Source organism: Hyla sarda, chromosome 12 (assembly GCF_029499605.1).
Source record: "Hyla sarda isolate aHylSar1 chromosome 12, aHylSar1.hap1, whole genome shotgun sequence".
In the NCBI taxonomy this organism is placed as follows: Eukaryota; Metazoa; Chordata; class Amphibia; order Anura; family Hylidae; genus Hyla; species Hyla sarda.
The window spans coordinates 72390369-72414180 of record NC_079200.1 but is presented as its reverse complement, the minus strand read 5'-3'; the positions used below and the strand labels follow the sequence as shown (position 1 = coordinate 72414180).

Sequence of the window (23812 nt, the reverse complement as noted above, 5' to 3'; positions counted from 1 at the left end):
AAAAAATATTTGGAATATCCATTTTCCTTACAAGCAGAGAGCTTCAAAGTTAGAAAAATGCTAAATTTTCAAATTTTTCATCCAATTTTGGGAATTTTCACCAAGAAAGGATGCAAGTTACCAAAAAATTTTACCACTATGTTAAAGTAGAATATGTCACGAAAAAAAAATCAAGGAATCAGAATGATAACTAAAAGCATCCCAGAGTTATTAATGTTTAAAGTGACAGTGGTCAGAATTGCAAAAAATGGCCGGGTCCTAAGGTGCAAAATGGCTGGGTCCTTAAGGGGTTAAGGAGTTCAGTATTTTACTGACATTCTGTAATGATGCAAAGCATCAAGGAGAATGGTACATGCCTTATGTCTGTATGTTCAAGTTTCTGTCACTGTCAAGCGCAGGTGTTCTTTCCTAATGATCCTTCACTGGCAGGCAGCAGCCCTGGATCCATCTTGTGACACTTCCTCATGTGGACCAGCAGGTGGCGCGCTGTCCGTGATTTTAACCAGCGGTTTCCGCCTGTGGTCAGTAGGTGGCGCGCTGTAAAGTAAGGCTACTGGCGACGGTTAGTTTCAACTCCGCAAGCGCTCCACTAGGTGGTGCTATGGTTGCATGCGAGGTGAATGGCGCACCTGTGACGTCACTCGTCGCTTTGGAAGCGTGGAGCGCGGGAGGTGCTGACAGCCCAGCCTGAAAATCGGTCGTACCGGAGGGTGAGAACCGGGGACTAAGGAGGGAGGAGGACCGGGGACTGAGGAAAGAGAGAAAGTGTAAGATAGTCTATGGAGGGGATCATAGAGATAGGAGAGGACTGTGGAGAGAAAGAGTAAGGGGACCGAGGAGGGGACAGCATTTACTAGTGTTGGTGCCACCCTCGGTAACTGTAGGACGCTAACTGTAGCAAGCCAGTAAGACGTCTTAGGCAGTATTTCCCACCAGGGTGCCTCCAGCTGTTGCAAAACTACAACTCCCAGCATGCCCGGACAGCTGTTGGCAGTCCAGGCATGCTGGGAGTTGAAGTTTTGCAGCAGCTGGAGGCACCCTGGTTGGGAAACACTATCTTAGGGATCTGCAGTGGTGTTAAAGGTTTCCATGATTTTCTTTGGCATGCGGAATTGTATAATACCCAACATACATGAGAACTTTAAGGAGTAGTCCAGTCCTGAGAATCTGATCCCCTATCCTAAGGATAGGGGATAAGTTTCAGATTGCGGGGGGGGGGTCAGACCACTCGGTCCCCCGTGATCTCCTGTACGAGGCCCCAGCAGCCAGTGGGAAGGGGGCGTGTTGACCACCGCACAAAGCGGCGGACGACATCTCCTCAATACAGCGCTATGGCAGAGCCAGAGATTGCCGAAGACAGCGCTCTGCCTCTGCCGTAGAGTTGTATTGAGGGGGCGTGTCAGCAGCCGCTTTGTGCGGTGGTCAACACGCCCGCGGCCCCAGCGGTCTGACCCCCTGCGATCTGAAACAAATCCCCTAACCTTAAGATAGGGGATACGTTTTTCAGGACTGGGCTACTCCTTTAAAGATTGTGCCTTTAAAGCAAAGTGGGCATCCTGTTCACCACATTAAACCCAATACACTGTGTTATAGTGCGGGTGAATGGGAGACCGATGAGGTGCCAGTGAGTTAAATACGTACCTTCAGTCTGGCACGGTGTCTCTCCCATGGTCCGCTTCTATCTTCGGTGAATAGCGCACTGAAGATGGGCCCGCCAGGTGAACATGAGCGCTCACGTTACCAGCGATCATGAATATTCAAATTCACCTGGCGGGCCCACCTCCACTGCGCAATTCACCGAAGAAAGAAGCGGACCTTTGGAGGGACACTGCGCCGAACTGAAGGTAGGTGTTTAACTCACTGACACCGCATCGGTCTCCTGTTCACCCGCACTCTAACCTAAACTTGGGTGAACAGGATGACCGTTTTCCGCTAAATGCCGTTTTCTCTGCTTCCCTGCTGGCTTTACATCTGTCCAGGGAACAGAACAGCATTATTTTCAGGCCTGTCAGCTGCAAAGATGGGATCCCCAGACAGGCGCAATATGTCATATCAGCGGGCATATCAGCGGGACTGTGCAGGTTTCCCGTCTTTCGGCTCACAGGCCAGAAGAGCCTATGCCTGAATGGTGGGGCTGACAACTCCTGCTCCGCCATTCTACTTCCTCCAGAGACAGATGCTATGAAGAGTTGCAGTTGCCTGGAGATTCAGGGCACCGGGCTTAAAATGGTGGGTGCAAGCGATGCCCCTGCTGCAAGGAAGCACAGCGGTAGTTAAGATTTATTAATCTCCCTAAAAACCAAAACAATCAGGTTCTGCCCATAACAACCAATCACAGCTCAGTTTTTATATCTTGCCAAGCTCTGGTAAAATGAAAGCTAAGCTGTGACTGGTTGGTGTGGGGTATACCAGGCAGTTTGGTTTCAGGAATATTGATTAACATGTTAATGACCATGGATGTCTATACTCGTCCATGTATACTTAACTGGGTATGGCACAGTCTCCCGACTCAAGCCCGTATCATACCGGCCGGCCCACAACTGATTCCTGTAGCTGGGGGCCAGCATTAATAGCAGACATGCGGCGATCACCGCGGCCCACTATTAACCCTTTTAGATCGCCACTGTCAAAGCTGACAGCGGCATCTAAAGGTGCCTTTATCCCGTCCCTGGTGGTCCAGCCGGGTGGATCGCCCCAGCGCAGCGCGATCGCGGGGGGCTGGGGGTTGATCCACTGCTGAGGTAGCTGGAGGGCTTACCCCTCCTTCCATGCCAGCTCATGCGCTGAGGCTGGGTTCCCACTACGTTTTCTCCCATACGGGAGCGCATACGGCAGGGGGGAGCTAAAACCTCGTGCTCCTGTATGCCTTCGTATGCGCTCCCGTGTGTCATTCATTTCAATGAGCCGGCCGGAGTGAAATGTTCGGTCTGTTCATTTTTGCGCCGTATGCGCTTTTACAATCGGACCTCACACCTTGGTTGACCACAGTTTTAGGTCCGGGGGAAAAGCGCATACGGCGCAAAAATGAGCAGACCGAACGTTTCACTTCGGCCGGCTCATTGAAATGAATTGCATACAGGAGCACAAGGTTTTAGCTCCCCCGTGCCATATGCACTCCCGTGTGGGGAAAATGTGATGTGAACCCAGCCTGAGAATAATAAAGCCTGGCAGGACCAGGCTTTATCAATCAAGCGCAGAGCACACAGATCAATGTGGTTTTATGGAACGATTGAATGGAATGATTCCTCCTAAAAGTCCCCTAAGGGGACTAAAAGTGTAAAATAAAAAAATAAACATGTGGTATCGCCACATGCGTAAATGTCCGAACTATAAAAATATATCATTCATTAAACCGCATGGTCAATGGCGTACACGCAAAAAAATTCCAAAGTCCAAAAGAGCGTATTTTTGGTCACTATTTATACCATAAAAAGTTATCAAAAAGTCAGATCAATACAAAAATGGTACCAATAAAAACTTCAGGTCACGTCGCAAAAAATGAGTCCTCATACCGCCCCATATGCAGAAAAATAAAAAAGTTATAGGGGTCAGGAGAGGACAGTTTTAAATGTTTTAATTTTCCTGCATGTAGTTATGATTTTTTCCAGCAGTACCACAAAATCAAACCTATATAAGTAGGGGATCATTACAAAGTTGAATTGGTGGCGCAAAAAAAAAGCCTCATGGTTTTTTTAGGTGCAAAATTGAAAAGGGTTATGATTTTTAAAAGGTAAGGAGGAAAAAACAAAAGTGCAAAAAACAGAAAAATGCTTGTTCCTTAAGGGGTTAAATCTGGGCCACTGTTTTACCACCGTTGGGCCCCCTCACAGCAGTTCCTCAGTCACTCACTCTTGCTATGGCCCTGGATGAAGTTGGCAATTTTGTTAAGCAGAGTAGAGCTGTAACAAGACCGAGCATAAGCATAAACCTAGTTTTTCCTCCTGCCATTGCAAAAATATAACTCCCCTCATAATGGGAGTTGTAGTTTTGAAACAACTATAGACAGATCAACAGGTTGGAGGCCACTACTATATCATGTACAGTGACCCCCCCCCCCCCCGACCTACGATGGCTCCGACATATGATGAAATCGACATACAATGCTTTTTTATGTCGGGGCCATCGCATTAAGTGCTATCCGGCAGCGCAAAATGCTTAAGCTGCTGCCAGATAGCAGCTTAATGTTCCCCGTGTGGTGCGGTAAGTATTACTTACCCCTCCACGATGCTCCGGGGTGCCCTCCGGGTCCAGCGCTGGTCTTCCGGTGTCTTCTCGGCCCCCTCCGATTATGTCAATATGCTGCTGCGCACGTCATCCAATAGGAATGGCGTACGCAGCGGCGTAATCACGTCGCTACGCAGGCCCAGTAAGGCCTTGCGGAAGACAGCAGAGGACCGGAGAAGACAACAGAGGACCGGAGAAGACAACAGAGGACCGGAGAAGACAACAGAGGACCGGAGAAGACAGCGGAGAGCCCAGCGGAGGCCCAGGGTCACCATCTCGAGCGGCGGGGACAGGTGAGTACAGCTTCCTATACTTTACATTGCACAAATCCCTCAACATACGATGGATTAGACAAACAATGGCTCGTTTGGAACGAATTACCATCATATGTTGAGGGATTACTGTATATGTCTTTGCTTTGGTGCATTATAATGTTATTGCAGATTTATTGAAGTTGCGCATTAGTGTGTCCTGGCCAAATCACATCCAGCGTTGAGTACCTGGTCTTGCAGGAGTTGTGACAGTGAAGAGATCCATGGGCCAGCACAGTGTCATATCATTGTGCCAGCCTGCCTCGGGATCACATGGCAGGACCGGGGGTGGTTGTTGGTCAAGAGGACTGAGGGTAAGAGGACAAAGGGGAGAAGACGGGAAGGAGAGGAGGCTACAAAGACCAAGAGGAGAGGCCGGTCACTCATGTTTTCCTCAGCAGCTTCCTTCTTACCACTATTTTCCTCCATTGTCTCCCACATCTCAGGTGTCACTTTATGCATTTGTCAACTTCTTTTTCCTTCAAGGACCAAAATGAGCTTGTTCAGTTCCACCGGGGGTTTTGGCACTGCAGGGACCGGAATGTTTGGAGCTTCCACCACGGATAACCACAACCCAATGAAGGTCAGTTCCCAGCTCCACTGTTACTAGTCCCAGTAAATGTACAGTAGCTTGAAATAACTTGAAATGTTCTAATTTTGTCATACACAGGACATAGAGGTCACCTCCCCCCCTGATGACAGCATTGCCTGCCTCTCCTTCAGCCCCCCGACATTGCCAGGGAACTTTCTTATTGCAGGGTCTTGGGCCAATGATGTAAGTTTTGGACTGTTCACATGATGTCATTGTGGTTATAGAATACAGCTCCTATTCCAGAGACTCTCTAGCTCAGTGTTTCCCAACCAAGGTGCCTCCAGGTGTTGTAAAACTACAACTCCCAGCATGCCTGGACAGCCTTTGGCTGTCCAGGCATGCTGGGAGTTGTAGTTTTGCAACATCTGGAGGCACCCTGGTTGGGAAACACTGCTCTAGCTATTGCAAAACTACAACTCACAGCATGCATCTGTCCGGGTATGCTGGAGGTTGTGGTATTTGCAATACCTTGTAGGTTGGGGAACACTGCCCTGGGTTTTTTTTTTTTTTTTTTGTTAAAGGGTTTCCATGGTTTATTAGAAAGGTGCATACTAGAGATGAGCGAACTTACAATAAATTCGATTCGTCATGAACTTCTCAGCTCGGCAGTTGATGACTTTTCCTGCGTAAATTAGTTCAGCCTTCAGGTGCTCCGGTGGGCTGGAAAAGGTGGATACATTCCTAGGAAATAGTCTCCTAGGACTGTATCCACCTTTTCCAGCTCACCGGAGCACTGGAAAGCTGAACTAATTTATGCAGGAAAAGTCATCAACTGCCGAGCCGAGAAGTTCGTGACGAATCGAATTTACTGTAAGTTCGCTCATCTCTAGTGCATACAAAAGCAATTCTTCAGGATTTTTAGAGATTTCTGGAGTTTTCTCAGCAGTGTAGACAGCTATGCCCTGGTGTCTTAGAGCAGTGTTCCTCCAAGTAACATCTACAGCGTATGCACTATGTGAACATGCCTTAATATTTTGTCAGTCGCCATGCATTTCCGTGGTCATGGGTCACATGTTTTAACAGTGATCGCTCTCTCCGTTCTTGCAGGTTCGTTGCTGGGAAGTGCAGGACAATGGTCAGACCATCCCTAAGGCTCAGCAGATGCATACAGGACCAGTGCTGGATGTGTGCTGGAGTGATGTATGTATGTCTGTAATGCCTCCCATCTTACCATGTTACATTATATAACGTTAGTCAGATCCCATGAGGTTGCATGTGTATGTGAATTTTTGTTATGGCACCCAATTTTCTTCCCTATAGGGCTTTACTATACTACTCACCAGTGATATTATGCAATGTCTGCTTTAGACAATACAACTAGGGATGCACCGAAATTTCGGCTGCCAAAAATTAGCGGACGAAAATGCCCCTTTAGGCATTTTCAACTGATTGAATTTTCCGCCGAAAATTTCAGGGGACGTGGCTTAATCCCTTCCCGACCCATGACATTCATGAACCTCGTGGGTTGGGTGAGAACATGACGCGGACCCGTGGGTCAGGTCCGCGTCATACACTGGAGATGCCTGCTGCTATCAGCAGCTGACATCTGCCTGTAATAACGGACATCGGAGATTGCTCCAATGTCCGTCATCGACCATACCCCACAGCTCCCTGCTAATTCTTATAGCTGGGGCCGCCGGTAATAGCCGTCATGTGGCCGGCTATTAACCCTTTAGATCGCCGCTGTCAAAGTTGACAGCAGCATCTGAAGGGACATGTAAATGCTCCCTGGTGGCATCTACTGTAGAGGGAGCTGGATGGCTTACTTCTGCATCATTGGTGTCCGTGGCTTTTCATTTGATTGAGCCTGGCTAAGCGGGGCAATGCATTTTCGATTTAGGTTTTCGGCCAAGCACAGCCTAAATTTTCGGTTTCGGCACAAAATTTCCCTTACGGTGCATCCCTAAATTAAACTATTAATACATTTTTGCATAACATCATAGCATACTTGGTGCATAAATAGTCAGCATGGAGCGCCGACCTCATACAGTACATAGATAGGAAAGGGGAAGATGGAGCGGCAATACTGCTCTTTCAGTGTGAGAAACCGTGACTGCATCTTTCGGGTTTTCAGTGTGTATAGTGGTGAAGGTGGTAAAATAAACAAACTTTTTACTTCATTGGACGTGTAAAATAAGATGTGGAGGTTTAGGAGCTCCCAGTGTCAGAAGAAATCATTCTTGTCTCTAATTGTCTCCTTGTCTCTCGTCTTTGCTCAGGATGGCAGTAAAGTGTTTACAGCGTCTTGCGATAAAACAGCTAAAATGTGGGATCTGAACAGTAACCAGTCCTTACAAATCGCGCAGGTATGGTAACGACTAAATGTCAGTTGTGTATATGTAGACGGCTGTTGACGTGCTCTGCCCACACAACTTCATCTCTTTCCTCCTTGCAGCACGATGCTCCGATAAAGACTGTGCACTGGATAAAGGCTCCAAACTACAGCTGCATCATGACGGGAAGCTGGGACAAAACCCTCAAGGTTAGAAAATCACAGCCAATGGTTTTACTGCAGTTCTAAAGTGGTAATTGGAGTATTGTGTGTTAAATATGATTATACTCTTTGCTCACACATGTTGGGATTCTGCTGTGATTCCAACTAAAGTCTGCAGAGAAATCCACTTGACACATCTGCTAAAAAAAATAAAAAAAAGTACATGATCTTGTGCAGATTTCACCTGTGTGGGTATCAAAATACGAACACTTTACTTGCTTTTCCTGACAATGCCATCTGGTCTTCGCTCCTGGCCCCACTGATGATTTTGATAAAACATGTCATTGAGAGTGAAGCAGGGTAGCATCGCCAGTAAGATGACTGGATTTTACTGCAGACTGGCATGTTATCTGTATTAATAGGAAATCTGTGCACTTTCCGCAACAGAAACTTAAAAGCTGCAACGCATGTCAATATTGATGTATTTTAAGGATATTTCTGTGTGCATAATAATTGGATGGGGAGTTCCCCTTTACGTGTGATTATAATATACATCGTGAATTCATTGGGGGAGATTAATCAAAACCTGTGCAGAGAAAGAGTGGTGCAGTTGCCCATAGCAACCAATCAGATCGCTTCTTTCATTTTCCACAGGCCTCTTTAGAGGCCTGTGGAAAATGAAAGAAGCGATCTGATTGGTTGCTATGGGCAACTGCACCACTCTTCCTCTGCACAGGTTTTGATAAATCTCCCCCATTATGACTAGAATGTATAGGAGGTGTTATTTTGGATTTTGTGTCACATGTCAGTTCCTGCACAGAAGTTTTCCAATCCATATTGGTGTGATTTCTTTATATCTCATCTACATGTATCGTACAGTAATCTGCTGCAGTTATTCTATGTGCAATTTGCAATTCACCCAAGTACTGGTGGTTTTATACTTAGGGGGATGTCTCATAAAGTCAACATTCTGACCTTGTTGTATCTGTGCATATGGGGGATATCTACTGTATACATGTAATGCAGCTTCTGCGGGGAATATTGTTATATCTGTCTAGAAAACAATAAAGAGGGTACTTCATAGGGTAACTCCTTGAAAAGATTACTTGTCTGGAGATTCTCAATGGTTCCGTCACTCTCCTTCTAGGGTGGTAATTAGGGCACAAGATCTTGATGTGAGTATTTGTTGGTTCAGCAGATTATTCCTGCCTTCTCCAGGCTGGGGTCAGAAGATGTATAACAATGTGGAGCTTATACTGGTGGCACTGCTGATCCACTGATTTGACTTCATTGATTAGCGCTGCTGCCAGGAGAGACCCAAAGGCTCTCGGGGCATGCTGGGCGTTGTAGTTTTGCAACATCTGGAGGGTCACAGTTTGGAGACCTCTGTGTAGTTGTCTCTAAACTGTGGTCCTCCAGATGTTGCAAAACTACAACTTTCAGCATGCACTGACTGTCTGGGCATGCTGAGAGTTGTAGTTTTGCAACATCTGAAGTGGCACAGTTTGGTCTATAACTGTAGCCACTTCAAATTCCCAGCATGGCCAGACAGTCAGGGATGCTAGGCGTGTAGTTCTGCAATGTCTGGCCCTTCATATGTTGCAGAACTACAACTCCCAGCATGCCTGGACAGTCTGGGCATGCTTGGAGTTGTAGTTTTGCAACATCTGGAGGGCTACAATTTGGAGACCACTACTTAGCGGTCTCCAAACTGTTCTTCCCCAGTTGTTGCATCACTACAACTCCTAACATGCCCAGACTGTCGAGGCATGCTGGGAGTTGTTGTTCCGCAACATCTGAAGGGCCAGACATTGCAGAACTACACGTCCAGCATCCCTGACTGTCTGGCCATGCTGGGAATTGTAGTTTTGCAACATCTGTAGGAACACTGGTTGGGAAACACTGAGCTAGAGTCTGTTTCCTAACTCAGTGATTCCAACCAGTGTGCCTCCAGCTGTTGCAAAACTACAACTCCCAGAATGCACTGACTGACCATACATGCTGGGAGTTGTAGTTTTGCAACAGCTTGAGGCACATGGGTTGGAATCACTGAACTAGAGTCTGTTTTCTAACTCAGTGGTTCCCCACCAGTGTGCCTACAGCTGTTGTAAAACTACAACTCCCAGCATGTACGGTCTGTCAGTGCATTCTGGGAGTTGTCATTTTGCCACAGCTGAAGGTTTGGGGCACCCCCCTCTCATGTAAATGTACAGGGTACATTCACACAGGCGGGGGTTTACAGTGGGTTCCCTTCTACAAGTTTGAACTGCGGCAAATTTTCCGCCGCAGCTCAAACTCCCAGCGGAAAACTTACTGTGAACCCCCGCCTGTGAATGTACCCTAAAAACACTACACTACACTAACAAAAAAATATATGAAAAACGTCTCATACACCTCCAGCTGTTGCAAAACCACAACTCCCAGTATTGCCGGACAGCCATAAATTGTCCTGGCAGGCTGGGAGTCTTGCAACAGCTGGAGGCACCCTGTTTGGGAAACACTGCTGTAGGGTTTTGGTGGAGGGAAGGCCCATCCCTGTAAAAGGGTCTGCCCCTATTGCAAATTCTTTATTTAGGCCTCAAATGCGCATGGCGCTCTCTCACTTCAGAGCCCTGTCGTATTTCAAGACAACAGTTTAGGGCCACATATGGGGTATTTCCGTACTCGGGAGAAATTGCGTTACAAATTTTGGGGGGATTTTTCTCCTTTTACCATTTATGAAAAGGTAAGGTTGGGGGCTACACCAGCATGTTAGTGTATAAAAATATTAAAATTTTTACACTAACATGCTGGTGTTGCCCCATACTTCGTTTTCACAAGAGGTAAAAGGAGAAAAAGACCCCCAAAATTTCTAACGCAATTTCTTCTGAGTACGGATATACCCCATATGTGTACGTAAAATGCTTTGCGGACGAACTACATGGCTCAGGAGTGAGAGAGCGCCATGTACATTTGAGGCCTAAATTGATGATTTTCACAGGGGGGCTGATCGTTACAGTGGTTCTGACATGAACGCAAAAAAAAAACCACCCACATGTGACCCCATTTTGGAAAAACTACACCCTTCACGGAATGTAACAAGGGGTATAGTGAGCCTTAACATCCTACAGGTCTTTGACAAATTTCCGTTAAAGTTGGACATGAAAATTAAAAATGTGTTTTTTTTCCCCTGAAATGCTGGTGTTACCCCCAATTTTTCATTTTCACAAGGGCTAATAGAAGAAATGGGGTTACAAATTTTGGGGGGCTTTTTTCCTGAGTACATAAATACCCCATATGTGGATGTAAAGTGCTCTGCGGGTGAACTACAATGCTCAGAAGAGATGGGGCGCCATTGGGCTTTTTGAGAGAGAATTAGGCTGGAATTGAAGGCAATGTGTGTTTACAAAGCCCCCATGGTGCCAGAACAGTGGACCCCCACCACATGTGGCCCCATTTTGGAAACTACACCCGTCACAGAATGTAACAAGGGGTACAGTGAGCGTTTACGCCCCACAGGTGTCTGACAGATTTTTTTGATTTTTCATTTGCACAGCCCACTGTTCCAAAGATCTGTGAAATGCCAGTGGGGTGTAAATGCTCACTGCACCCCTTATTAAATTCTGTGAGAGGTGTAGTTTCCAAAATAGTATGCCATGTGTGTTTTTTTTTTTTTTTGTTTTTTTTTTGTTTTCCTGTTCTGGCATCACGGGGGCTTCCTAAATGCGACATGCCCTCAAAAACTATTTCAGCAAAATTCGCTCTCCAAAAGCCCAATGTCGCTCCTTCCCTTCTGAGCCCTCTAGTGCACCCGCAGATCACTTTACAACCACATATGAGGTATTTCCTTACTCGAGTGAAATGGGGTTACAAATTTTGTGGGTCAGTTTCTCCTATTACTCCTTGTGAAAATGAAAAGTTTGGGGTAACACCAGAATTTTAGTGTTAAAAATTTTCATTTTCACTTCCCATTTTAACGAAAGTTTGTCAATCTCCTGTGGGGTGTTAAGGCTCACTGTACCCCTTGTTACGTTCCTTGAGGGGTGTAGTTTCCAAAATAGTAGGCAATGTGTTTTTTTTTTTTTTTTTTTTGTGCTGTTCTGGCACCATAGGGGCTTCCTAAATGCGACATGCCCCAAAAACCATTTCAGCAAAATTTGCTTTCCAAAAGCCAAATGTGACTCCTTTTCTTCTGACCATTGTAGTTCGCCCGCAGAGCATTTTACGCCCTAACATGGGGTATTTCCATACTCAGAAGAAATGGGGTTACAAATTTTGGGGGGCATTTTCTCCCATTACTCTTTGTAAAAATGGTAAATTTTGGGGGGGAAAAATGCACTTTAGTGAATTATTATTATTTTTTTCCATTTACACATCCGACTTTAACGAAAAGCGTCAAACACCTGTGGGGTGTTAAGGCTCACTGGACCCCTTGTTATGTGCCTTGAGGGATGTAGTTTCCAAATTAGTATGCCTTTTTTTTTTCTTTGCTGTTCTGGCACCATAAGGGCTTCCTAAATGTGACATGCCCCTCAGAAACCATTTCAGAAAAATTCACTCTCCAAAATCCCATTGTTGCTCCTTCCCTTCTGAGCCCTCTACTGCGCCCGCCGAACACTTGACATACACATATGAGGTATTTCCTTACTCGAGAGAAATTGGGTTACAAATTTTGGGGGGCTTTTTCTCCTTTTACCCCTTGTAAAAATAAAAAACTGGGTCTACAAGAACATGCGAGTGTAAAAAATGAAGATTTTGAATTTTCTCCTTCACTTTGCTGCTATTCCTGTGAAACACCTAAAGGGTTAACAAAGAATTCAAAATGACATTCAGAAAGTTTGAGGGGTGCAGTTTTTATAATGGGGTCATTTATGGGATATTTCTAATATGAAGACCCCTCAAATCCACTTCAAAACTGAATTGGTCCCTGAAAAATTCTGATTCTGAAAATTTTGTGAAAAATTTGAAAATTGCTGCTAAACTTTGAAGCCCTCTGATGTTTTCCAAAAGTAAAAACATGTCAACTTTATGATGAAAATATAAAGTAGACATATTGAATTTGTGAATCAATATATAATTTATTTGGAATGTCTGTTTTCCTTACAAGCAGAGAGCTTCAAAGTTAGATAAATGCAACATTTTCAATTTTTTCATCAAATTTTGGAATTTGACAAAAATGTACCACTAATATGAAGTAGAATGTCACGAAAAACCAATCTCAGAATGAAAAGTAAAAGCATCCCAGAGTTGTTATTGTGACAGTGGTCGGAATTGCAAGAAATGCTCCCGTCCTTAGGGTTATAATGGGCTCCGTCCCCAAGGAGTTAAAGGTGTTATCTGGCCTAAACCCACTGATGGCCTATCCTCCAGATAGGCCAACAATATTTGATCGGGCTGCAGCTTTGGCACTGGAAATAAACAGTGTATGGGAGCTGCTTTGCAGTTACCCAGCACCACCACTACAAACAGCGTACTGTGGCTAGGATTCCAGGTCCCAAACTCTATTTATTTCCAGCACCGTGACTTGACCAAGCAACTGACATAAAATAGTTTTGGGCCAGAGAACCCCTTTAAAAGTTTAGACTGCGGTAAGACTTCCCCTTTGTAACACTGTCATGTGACTTCATTTATGCTGGTAGCTTTTTTTCAGTCATCCGCTCATCTCTAGTCAGAGCTGCGGAGCAGTTTTGGATGTAGTAAAAGTAAATAATTGTCATTTTATCTGGATTAGTATAACCTAATGGTGACTTTTTGTATTTAAGTATTTTATGCAACACCTTAAAAAAAAATGAATAAACTCTGTTATGTGAACCTCTCTTCTTTTATCCCCCTAGTTCTGGGACACACGTTCTCCGAACCCTCTGATGACACTCCAGCTTCCTGAGCGATGTTACTGTGCAGATGTGGTAAGTCTTCCCCAAATCATTGCACAGCATAAATGATATTAAAGGACAACTGCAGTGGAATTACACTATCCACTTATCCCCCACAGGATAGGGGATAAGTGTTTGATCGCGGGGGGTCCGACCTCTGGGACCCCCCTCATTCTCCCTAACGGGGCGCCGGCATTAGCGCCCATGGTGACGTAGCGTCGACCTAGAGGTCGATGGTGATGCCCGTCTCCTCCCCGTCCCCATACAGTTCTATGGGGGATGCGGGGAGGCACGAATGCTGCCTCCCCGCCTCTCCCATAGAGATTTATGGAGGAGGCGTGCCGGCCGCAACGTCATGCTGCGGCTGGCACGCCCCCTGCACGGAAGAGCCGCGGCCCTGTACAGGAGATCGCCGGGGGCCCCAGCTTTTGGACCCCCCGCGATCAAACACTTATCTCCTATCTTGAGGATAGGGGATAAGTGTTTGTACCGCTGCAGATGTCCTTTAAATTCAGTCCTATACATGCATACATAATTACATAAAGGGGGTTGTCCTAGATTACGTGGACCAGAGTCTTTAGTACTTCTCTGTAGGAGCTAGCCGCATACAGTGTTCACATATCTCTGTGGCTTCCATAGGGAGTGAATGGAGCCGTGAATTGCAAGTGTGATTTGCCGCTCCATTCTGACAGGAGATTGGGATCCCTGTTTTTGACATTGTACATGGTTATCCTAAGATCGAACCGCCACAATCGGATACTTATTTCCTATCCTGAGAATAGGGAATAACTTGCAATTGTGCAACAACACCTTTAACCCCTTAAGGACCAAGCGTTTTTCTGTTTTTGCACTTTCGTTTTTTTCCTGTTAACCTTTTAAAAACCATAACCCTTTCAATTTTGCACCTAAAAATCCATATGATGGCTTATTTTTTGCGCCACCAATTCTACTTTGTAATGACATGCGACAAAATGGAAGAGAAAACACCATTTCTCTATCGGCTCCATTGGGGGACACAGACCACGGGTGTATGCTGCTGTCTCTAGGAGGTGTGTGACACTATGGCAACAAAAACAGTTGGCTCCTCCCAGCAGGATATACCCGCCTTCAGGCTCTGAGCCAATCAGTTTAAGCTTAGTGTCTGAGGAGGTGGACATGGTCTGGTTTGCTCCAGACCAGGTCTTCTGTTTTTTTGTTTTCTTATTAAGGACGTGTTAGTTTTTTATTCCTTTTCTTTTCTGTTTTCAGGTGGGGACTTGGGGACTGCGGTTCCCCGTTTCCCCATTGCAAGTGAGGGGGGCACAGACATTGCGTATATGCGCTGTTAAACCCCCCCCCCCCCTCGCCAACGGTCAGCGCTTGGGTGGTACCTCATGGGTCCGGGTCCCCCTATTTACCTGCTCGCCTCGCTCGCGCATAGCAGCCAGGCGTGATGCAGGTAACTAAAGCTGACTGAAGACTTACCTAATGGAGTCTTCAGTGAAGTTCTTCTGACTGAGGTAAGTACTTTCCCCCCTTTTTTCTTCATAGGTACGGACTCGCAACCTCTGGAGACCCCCTGTTTTGGCCCACCTACACTTTATGGGCTAGCCTATGCAAGGGCTGTACTTTATTCTAGGGGAGCAGTGGCACCTGAGGGGGCATTTTTTTATGGGGCACTAAACTTGTGTGTGTGTGCTTGGTGCACTTCACTTATATGCGTGTTTGTTTGTGCTACCATGTCAGCGCCATATATGCGGCTGTCAGCCGCGGCGCTGTATCGGGCCGGACGCTCTCAGCGCCGGTTTACTTTCGTTTTGTCGGCAGCGCCTTATATGCGGCTGATAGCCGCGGAGCTGCCGTGAGTCGGCGTAGTCTATCTTTGCAGATGACACCAAGCTTTGTAGCACGGTACAGTCTATAGAGGATGTGCATAAGTTACAAGATGACTTGGATAGACTAAGTGTCTGGGCATCCACTTGGCAAATGAGGTTCAATGTGGATAAATGTAAAGTTATGCATCTGGGTACTAATAACCTGCATGCGTCGTATGTCTTAGGGGGGATTAAACTGGCAGAGTCACTGGTAGAGAAGGATCTGGGTGTACTTGTAGATCACAGACTACAGAATAGCATGCAATGTCAGGCTGCTGCTTCCAAAGCCGGCAGGATATTGTCATGTATAAAAAGAGGCATGGACTCGAGGGGCAGGGACATAATACTCCCCCTTTATAAAGCATTGGTACGGCCTCACCTGGAATATGCTGTTCAGTTTTGGTCGCCTGTTCATAAAAGGGACACTGCGGAGTTGGAAAGGGTGCAGAGACGCGCGACTAAACTAATATGGGGCATGGAACATCTTAGCTATGAGGAGCGATTAAAGGAGTTACAATTGTTTAGTCTTGAGAAGAGACGTTTAAGGGGGGATATGATAAACGTATATAAGTATATAAATGGCCCATACAAAAAATATGGAGAAAAACTGTTCCAGGTTAAACCTCCCCAAAGGACGAGGGGGCACTCCCTCCGTCTGGAGAAGAAAAGGTTTAGTCTAAAGGGGCGGCACGCCTTCTTTACCGTGAGGACTGTGAATTTATGGAACTGTCTACCTCAGGAACTGGTCACAGCAGGAACAATTAACAGCTTTAAAGCAGGGTTAGATACATTCCTGGAACAAAATAACATTTATGCTTATGCAGAATTATAAAACTACATCCCTTTCCCTTATCCCCTTACATCCTTCCCTTCAATCCCCTGGTTGGACTTGATGGACGTATGTCTTTTTTCAACCATACTAACTATGTAACTATGTAACTAGTCAGGCTCCTGGACGACACTCCACTGCGCCTTCCACTCCGTCCGGACCTGCTCTCTCAGGGTCCTCTTTGCCACCCCAATATACAGTCGCTGCATTTGACGGTGTGGCGGTTGAGACCGCGGTTTTGAGGGCCCGCGGGTTCTCTTCCCAAGTCATTCACACCATGCTCAAGGCTCGTAAGCCATCCTCTGCAAGAATTTACCACCGTAGTTGGCGGTCTTATTTTCGTTGGTGTGAAGCTCAAGACTTCTCCCCGGTAACCTTCTCGGTTCCCCGTCTTCTCTCCTTTTTGCAGTCGGGGTTGGAACTGGGGTTGTGTCTCAGTTCCCTTAAAGGTTCCCTTACTGTTCTTTTCCAGCGGCCCCTGGCTTCTAATTCTCATGTCCGGACTTTCCTTCAAGGAGTGACGCATGCTGTTCCTCTTTATCGGTCACCCTCTCCCCCTTGGGACTTGAATTTGGTTCGGAGTGCCCTCCAGGGTGCACCCTTTGAGCCCCTTAGAGTGGTGTCTCTCCGCCTCCTTTCTTGGAAAGTGGCATTTCTTGTTGCTATCACCTCCATCCGGAGGGTGTCTGAATTGGCAGCTCTCTCCTGCCGTTCTCCGTTTTTGGTGATCCACCAGGACAAGGTTGTTTTCCGGCCAGATCCCTCCTTTTTGCCTAAGGTGGTTTCGGCACTTTCATCTCAATGAGGACATTGTCCTCCCGTCTTTTTGTCCTGCTCCTTCTCATCCTAAGGAGCGCTTACTACACAAGCTGGATGTAGTTCGGGCTGTTCGGTCTCATCTCTCAATCACTTCTTCGTTTCGTCAGTGTGATTCCTTTTTCGTCCTTACGGAAGGTCGTCGCAAGGGACAACCTGCTTCCAAGGCCACCATTTCTCGGTGGATTCGGTCCGCCATTTCAGAAGCCTATCGCTGTAAGGGGAAGATTCCTCCTTTCAGGGTTGTGGCTCACTCTACCCGTTATGTTGGGGCATTCTGGGTTCTCCAGAATAGAGCCTCGGCCTCGCAGATTTGCAGGGCGGCTACCTGGTCGTCTTTGCACACTTTCTCGAGGTTCTACAGAGTTCATACCTTTGCATCGGCTGATGCTTGTCTGGGCCGTAAAGTGTTGCAGGCGGCTGTGGAACGGCCGTCTGCCTGACTGCTTATCTGACCACCCAAGGGACGGCTTTGGTACGTCCCACGGTCTGTGTCCCCCAATGGAGCCGATAGAGAAAAGGAGATTTTTTAACACTTACCGTAAAATCTCTTTCTCGAAGGATCCATTGGGGGACACAGCTCCCACGCTTTTGGGATTTTCCTTGGTTCTCTGTCCGAGGGTGTGTTCAGTTATGTTTTTTCTTCTGGTTCTCGGACAGTTTTTCTTGACCTGTTAGTCTACTACTCTGGAACTTAAACTGATTAGCTCAGAGCCTGAAGGGGGGTATATCCTGCTGGGAGGAGCAAACTGTTTTTGTTGCCATAGTGTCACACACCTCCTAGAGACAGCAGCATACACCCGCGGTCTGTGTCCCCCATTGGATCCTTCGAGAAAGATATTTTACGGTAAGTGTTAAATCTCCTTTTTGTAAATTTTGGGGGCTTCAGTTTCTATGCCGTACATTTTTCGGTAAGAATGACACTTCTTTATTCTGTAGGTCCATATGATTAAAATGATACCCTACTTATATAGGTTTGATTTTGTCGTACTTCTGAAAAAAAATCATGACCAAATGCAGGAAAATGTATACGTTTAAAATTTTTCCACGTACGGGCCGGTATGAGGGCTCATTTTTTGCGCCGTGTTCTGAAGTTTTTATCGGTGCCATTTTCGCATTGATGAAAATGCAAAAACGGTCCTTAAGGGGTTAATAGCCGACATGCAGCCGGCTATTGACCCTTTAGATTGCCTAAAGGTGCCTGTATCCAGTCCCTGGTGGTCCAATGGGCCACCCCGCAGCGCGATCGCGGGGGCGGGCGATCCACTTCTGAGGTAGCCTGAAGGCTTACCTCTTCTACTGCGGCGGCTCCAGTGCTCAGAATGATAAAGCCTGGCAGGGTCAGGCTTTATCAATCGAGTGCAGAGCACACAGATCAATGGGATTGTATGTAATCCCATTGATCTGTATGAGGAATCAAATGATTCCTCCTAAAAGTCCCCTAAGGGGACTAAAAGTGTAAAAAATAAAAATAAAAAAAATAAATAACTAAAATTAAAGAAAAGGTTTAAAAAAAAAAAAGTTTAAAAACACACATTAACCCCTTCCTTTTCCCAAATTCCATATAAAAAAAATATAACCATTGATCGCCGCATCTGAAGGGTCAATAGCATGCGGCACAACGATCTGTGCCACGCGCTATTAGCCCTGGGTCCCGGCTATCAATAGCAGCCGGGACTGATTCGGTGTGATGCAGGATCACGGCGTGAGCCCGTTTTTAAACACCGGGCGCAGGGCATACAGGTACGCCCTGCGTCCTTAAGAGGTGAACGCCTGCCCCCAGCTACAAGAATCACCCGGGGGCTGTCCGGTATGATGCAGGCTCGAGTCGGGAGCCCGCGTCCTACCCCGTTAACGGCCATTGGACGAGCATAGACTTCCATGGTCGTTATCGGGTTAATGCAATTACCTACTGTATGTAAGCTTTAACACAGATGAGCCGCGTCATTCTTATTTTTGTGCTCTCCTCCTCAGGTCTATCCAATGGCCGTTGTAGCCACTGCAGAAAGAGGGTTAATAGTTTACCAGCTGGAAAACCAGCCATCTGAGTTCCGGAGGATCGACTCTCCCTTAAAACACCAGGTAATATGCTGAGCATTGTGGCAAGTGCCTGGTTATCTGCCTGTGTACAGAAATACTATGAAAAGATCGTGTGACCTAGATGGTAAGGTAAAAACTGTATGTTCAGCCAAGTACCTACTGTATGTAATCTGTATCAATATACTGTATAGTGTGTGTGTACATATACATACATGTGTATATTTGCACACAAGGTTGAAATTATCCTCTACAATTAGAAGCTATTTCTGCCTAAATATATAAACTTGTATATGGTATTTTCCAGCAGATTTCTGCTTTGCAGGCTTCATCTCTAATTTTCAGTTCTCCCAAAGATGGTGGGCGGAGCAATCTCCTCCCCCTTCTCAGCTGAGCTGATTTTAAGAGTGTAATGCGGTCTCACAGGAGAGGGTGGAGAGGAAAGAAGCTTTATAACAGGAGAAAGAAGAAATTTTGTCTGATAATATAAATTATAAAGTTTCTTATATTCGCTTATATAATAAACTATGCAAAGTTTGTTCAAATGACAGGGCCTGTTTAAAAATATCAGAGTTCTGTCTCAACTGTAAATGATCGGGACAGGCTTTTAGCTGTTGAAATAAACCTAAATCATTGCATGCATTGACAGCAAGAAAAGATATGAAAACGACCAGATATTTAAACATAGTCCAGAAGAAAATGACATTTTCATTTGCGTAATTTGTTGATACCCCGATAGATAATTCAGGATTTTTTGTCTCCTGTTTTTAAGCACCGATGTGTTGCCATATTCAAAGATAAACAGAACAAGCCAACTGGCTTTGCCTTAGGCAGTATTGAAGGTAGAGTCGCCATCCATTACATCAACCCCCCAAATCCGTAAGTATTTAACAGTGGGGACTGAGCATGGTGCATTGAGGGTCACTTATTGAAAGTAACGGGAGTGTCATCCTCTCACAGAGCCAAAGACAACTTTACATTCAAATGTCATCGATCCAATGGGACAAACACTGCAGCTCCTCAGGACATCTATGCGGTGAGATTCTGCGATTTTCTTTTTGGGGGTTACTCTTTCAGTGTCTTCCGTGCCATTCCTTTTCCTGCTTTTAGCCTCTATACATTGAGTTGCAGAGTATCAGGGAGAGATGTGGTGTCCAGCAGTGAATATGCTTGGTTTTAGGCTAATGAAGGTTTGCAATGATCATAGTGAACCTTCTGTCTTGTATCCACCAGGTAAATGGCATTGCCTTTCATCCGGTACATGGCACTCTGGCCACAGTTGGCTCTGACGGACGCTTCAGCTTTTGGGACAAAGACGCACGGACAAAACTGAAGACTTCAGAGCAGCTAGATCAGCCCATCTCTGCCTGCTGCTTCAACCACAACGGGAACATCTTTGCCTATTCCTCCAGCTATGACTGGTCCAAGGTGAGTAATCCCATCATGCACTGTTTGCCCAGCGGTGCCATCTGCTTGTTTCTAACTCTTCTTTCCCTCCAGGGACATGAATTCTACAACCCACAGAAGAAGAATTATATCTTCCTGCGGAACGCTGCAGAGGAACTAAAACCCCGGAATAAAAAATAGTAAGCCTACCAATTTTTTTGTGAATATTATTAACAGTACTTTATATCAGTGCAGAGACCCTCATAGTCCTACATTGTTGCTGGATCAGATTAACTTGCTAATGACCAAACACTGACACTGTATGTTTATTGGTGGTGCTGCAGTAGATGGGGTTTGCGGCTCCCTCAAGTCTTTCCTGCTGTTGCTATACTAATTTCCTCACTACGGCCTGGATATCCCAGCTGGTTAACTCATTTCTGCACTCCATGAAGACGTCCTGATCAAAAGGGCACCCCCTTTCCAATAGGGTGACCGGGTTATCAGAAACTGGGATCCTGTCTGTTTCATGAGCCTGCTGCTAGGCGTCGGTAACTATTATAGTCATACAAGAGTATGCTAGTACATCAGAAGTAAATAACAAAGTAATAATATGATGATCCTTCACTCAGATAAAAATCATTTAGAATAAAAATAAAAAAAACTTTCATTTTGCATATGTAAATTTTTTTTATTTTATTTTACCTTTGCATATAGATAAAAAAAACTTTTCTAAACATAAATGTGTGTTAGTATGTGTGTATATGTATAATATAAAAATGTGCGTTTTGTATGTGTGTATATATGTGTAATATAAATGTGTGTTTGTATGCATGTGTATATATGTTCAGTGACCCCCTGACTTATGATGGCCCCGACATATGATCATTTCAACATATGGTGGCCTCTCAGAGCCCATCGTATGTTGAAGGCAGCATCGACATATGATGCTGCTGTGTGTCGGGGCCATCGTACAAACAGCTATCTGACAGCGCTGACAACTTCAGCAACTGACAGATAGTTGTTTAATGTGCCCCGTGTGCCCCATTCTGCCTCCTGTTACATGCTGTCCTGCTAACTCATACAGGCTTCCACTGTGAGCTCCGTGTAAGCCCCGCCCCCCCAGTGCAGCCATAGCCAATAGCCTGCAGCATCTTGCTGCAGACATCCAATGAGCTGCTGGCTGCCCTCCCCTTCCTTTCCTATAGAGCTGTAGTTGGCAGGATGGTAATGGAGGACATTCTGTCCCCCCTGAAGGTATTTAAAGAACTGTACAGTACTGTATGCGATGTCACACATCACATACAATACATATACACACTATACACCCTATACATCAATGTTTCCCTATCAGTGTGCCTCTAGCTGTTGCAAAACTATAACTCCCAGCATGCCCAGACAGTCAATGGCTGTACATGCATGCTGGGAGTTGTAGTTATGCAACAGCTGGAGGCACCCTGGTTTGTTAAACACTCCCCATACAATGGTCATCCCAGAACCAATTAGCAGTTTCCCATAGAGATATGTATTCAACATACAATGGTTCCGGGGCCCCAGAACCAATTACCATTTTTACATAGACATATGTTCTCGACATATGATGGTTTCAACATATGATGGTTCTCCTGGAACCAATTAATATCATATGTTGAGGGACCACTGTATAATATAAATGTGTGTGGATATATGTATAATATAAATATGTGTAACAGATTTAGTGTGAAATATAAACAAAACAAGAAAATAGAACTTCAACCCTCAAGGTGTGCTTAATGAAGAAATACAGTTTGTCCTGCATAAAACAATATCTTATCCAGCAACATCAGTGTTGGAGGGAAGTTATGGTTGTGGAAACACAGAGGCAAAGAGGAAAAAAATATTACCATTTGTATGAATTGAACCTATTTTCAAAATTTCTGCAGCCAGCGGGTACAGCCAAACATATAATACTGCAGATTTTCTACAGCTGAAAATCCACAGCATTTCTGCATTTGTAAATCTGCACTGAATTATGTGAATTTTGTTGCTAAATTTTGTGCAAATGAAATGGAAAAAAAAAATTCTGCACCTTGTTGAAGTGGAGCAGTTGCCCACGGCAACCAATCATGTTCCAGCTTTCATTTTTCAGAGGCCTTTTTTTTAAATGAAGGAAGCAATCTGATTGGTTGCGATGTGCAACTTATACACTATTTCTTTGCACAAGGTTTGACAAATCTCCCTCAATGTGTTTAAAAATTATTGTTCAGGCCATTTGTTTCAATAGCAGAATCCACAACAATGTAAATTTATTCACACGTTCAACTTCCCTATTGAAGTCGGTTAAAAAATTCACAATAAATTTGCAGTGTTTCTGACTCTAAAATTGACATGTTGCTGATTTTTCCCAGTGTGTTATTTTTTTATGTGATCTCATCTACGTTGTTTTTTTTATGAATATTGTGAATTTTGTGCAAAAAAAAAAAAAAAAAAAAAGTGCATCAGATATTCTGTATGTAACTCTACCCATAAAGTCAATAAGTAATTTACTGGGAAACCTATGCACTAAAACGTTTCCCCAATAGACCTATAGTGTGGATGTGTTGTCTTCTCACACACCTCCATCTGGCTCCTGAGACACAGGGGAATCAGCTGGTTTTTGACAGGTTCAAGTTGCCACCAGCCACTCATTTTTGTTGCACTATTGAGGAATTTTAGTATTAATTGTGGGCATTAGCAGTTTGCAGACAGCTGTCCATGTAACCATCCATGAAAAGGCACTGTCAAGATTATTACGGATCTACAACAGCCCCTTTCTTTCCAGGACCCTCCATCTAATCTTCCTTTCTTCCTGACAGGTGGATCTTACTGACGGCTCTTCTGTATTTACATTCTCTGCACTTGTTGGGTTTCATCTATCAAGCTCTACAATATTCCTTCTCACATTTACAATATCTCCAGAATGCTGACATACTATGTTATGTCTTGGTGCGGATACCTTTCCTGGTTACAGTTCCGTGCAACCTCCATGTCGTCCCCTTTCCTCCCCGGCAATGTGTGTGTGACTTTCCTTTTATGGATGGCGAGGCCTCAGCATGCGGACAGCTAAAAACTGCCTTAAATCCTCTCTGTAAAATGGAAAGCAACTGAGTTCTGGTTTTTATTTTGTATCTGAATAAAGCTTTTTTTTTATAATTTTTTTTTTTTGGTAAGCGATTGTCCCGTGGCATGACCCAGCATCCCCTTTGTTAACATAGTCTCTGGATACTAAGTTGCCATATTGTGATACTGGGTTGCTCGTAGCAATGGCTGCACTGGACTGAAGTTGTTTAAATAAGATTTTGAATTTAATAAGTTGTGAAAATGTTGTCATTTTAATGTCTGTTCTTCTCATTTTTACATGCACAGGATTCCTCACTCCGCCAATATCACCACCACTGGGGTGGACATTGCAGACACACGAAAGTACACATTGAATTCTTATTGATCTCACTTGTCTTGGTTT

General features: G+C 45.1%; 1 protein-coding gene across 3 annotated transcripts; it reads left to right on the top strand.

Moving 5' to 3' along the window:
• Nucleotides 1-521: 521 nt before the first annotated feature.
• Nucleotides 522-23770, top strand: RAE1 (ribonucleic acid export 1). Of its 3 annotated transcripts, none has more exons than XM_056548969.1 (13): nucleotides 523-710; nucleotides 5022-5118; nucleotides 5206-5310; nucleotides 6175-6267; nucleotides 7347-7433; nucleotides 7523-7609; nucleotides 13375-13446; nucleotides 18886-18993; nucleotides 19721-19827; nucleotides 19909-19984; nucleotides 20182-20376; nucleotides 20449-20534; nucleotides 23166-23770. In XM_056548969.1, coding segments are annotated over exons 2-13 (1107 nt in total). In that variant the 5' UTR covers nucleotides 523-710; nucleotides 5022-5028; the 3' UTR covers nucleotides 23167-23770. The 3 variants fall into 3 exon arrangements, with proteins under 3 accessions (XP_056404946.1, XP_056404944.1, XP_056404945.1); XM_056548970.1 differs by having other exon boundaries at nucleotides 523-767; XM_056548971.1 differs by lacking the exon at nucleotides 23166-23770 and having other exon boundaries at nucleotides 522-710; nucleotides 20449-20535.
• The last annotated feature ends 42 nt before the right edge of the window (nucleotides 23771-23812 follow it).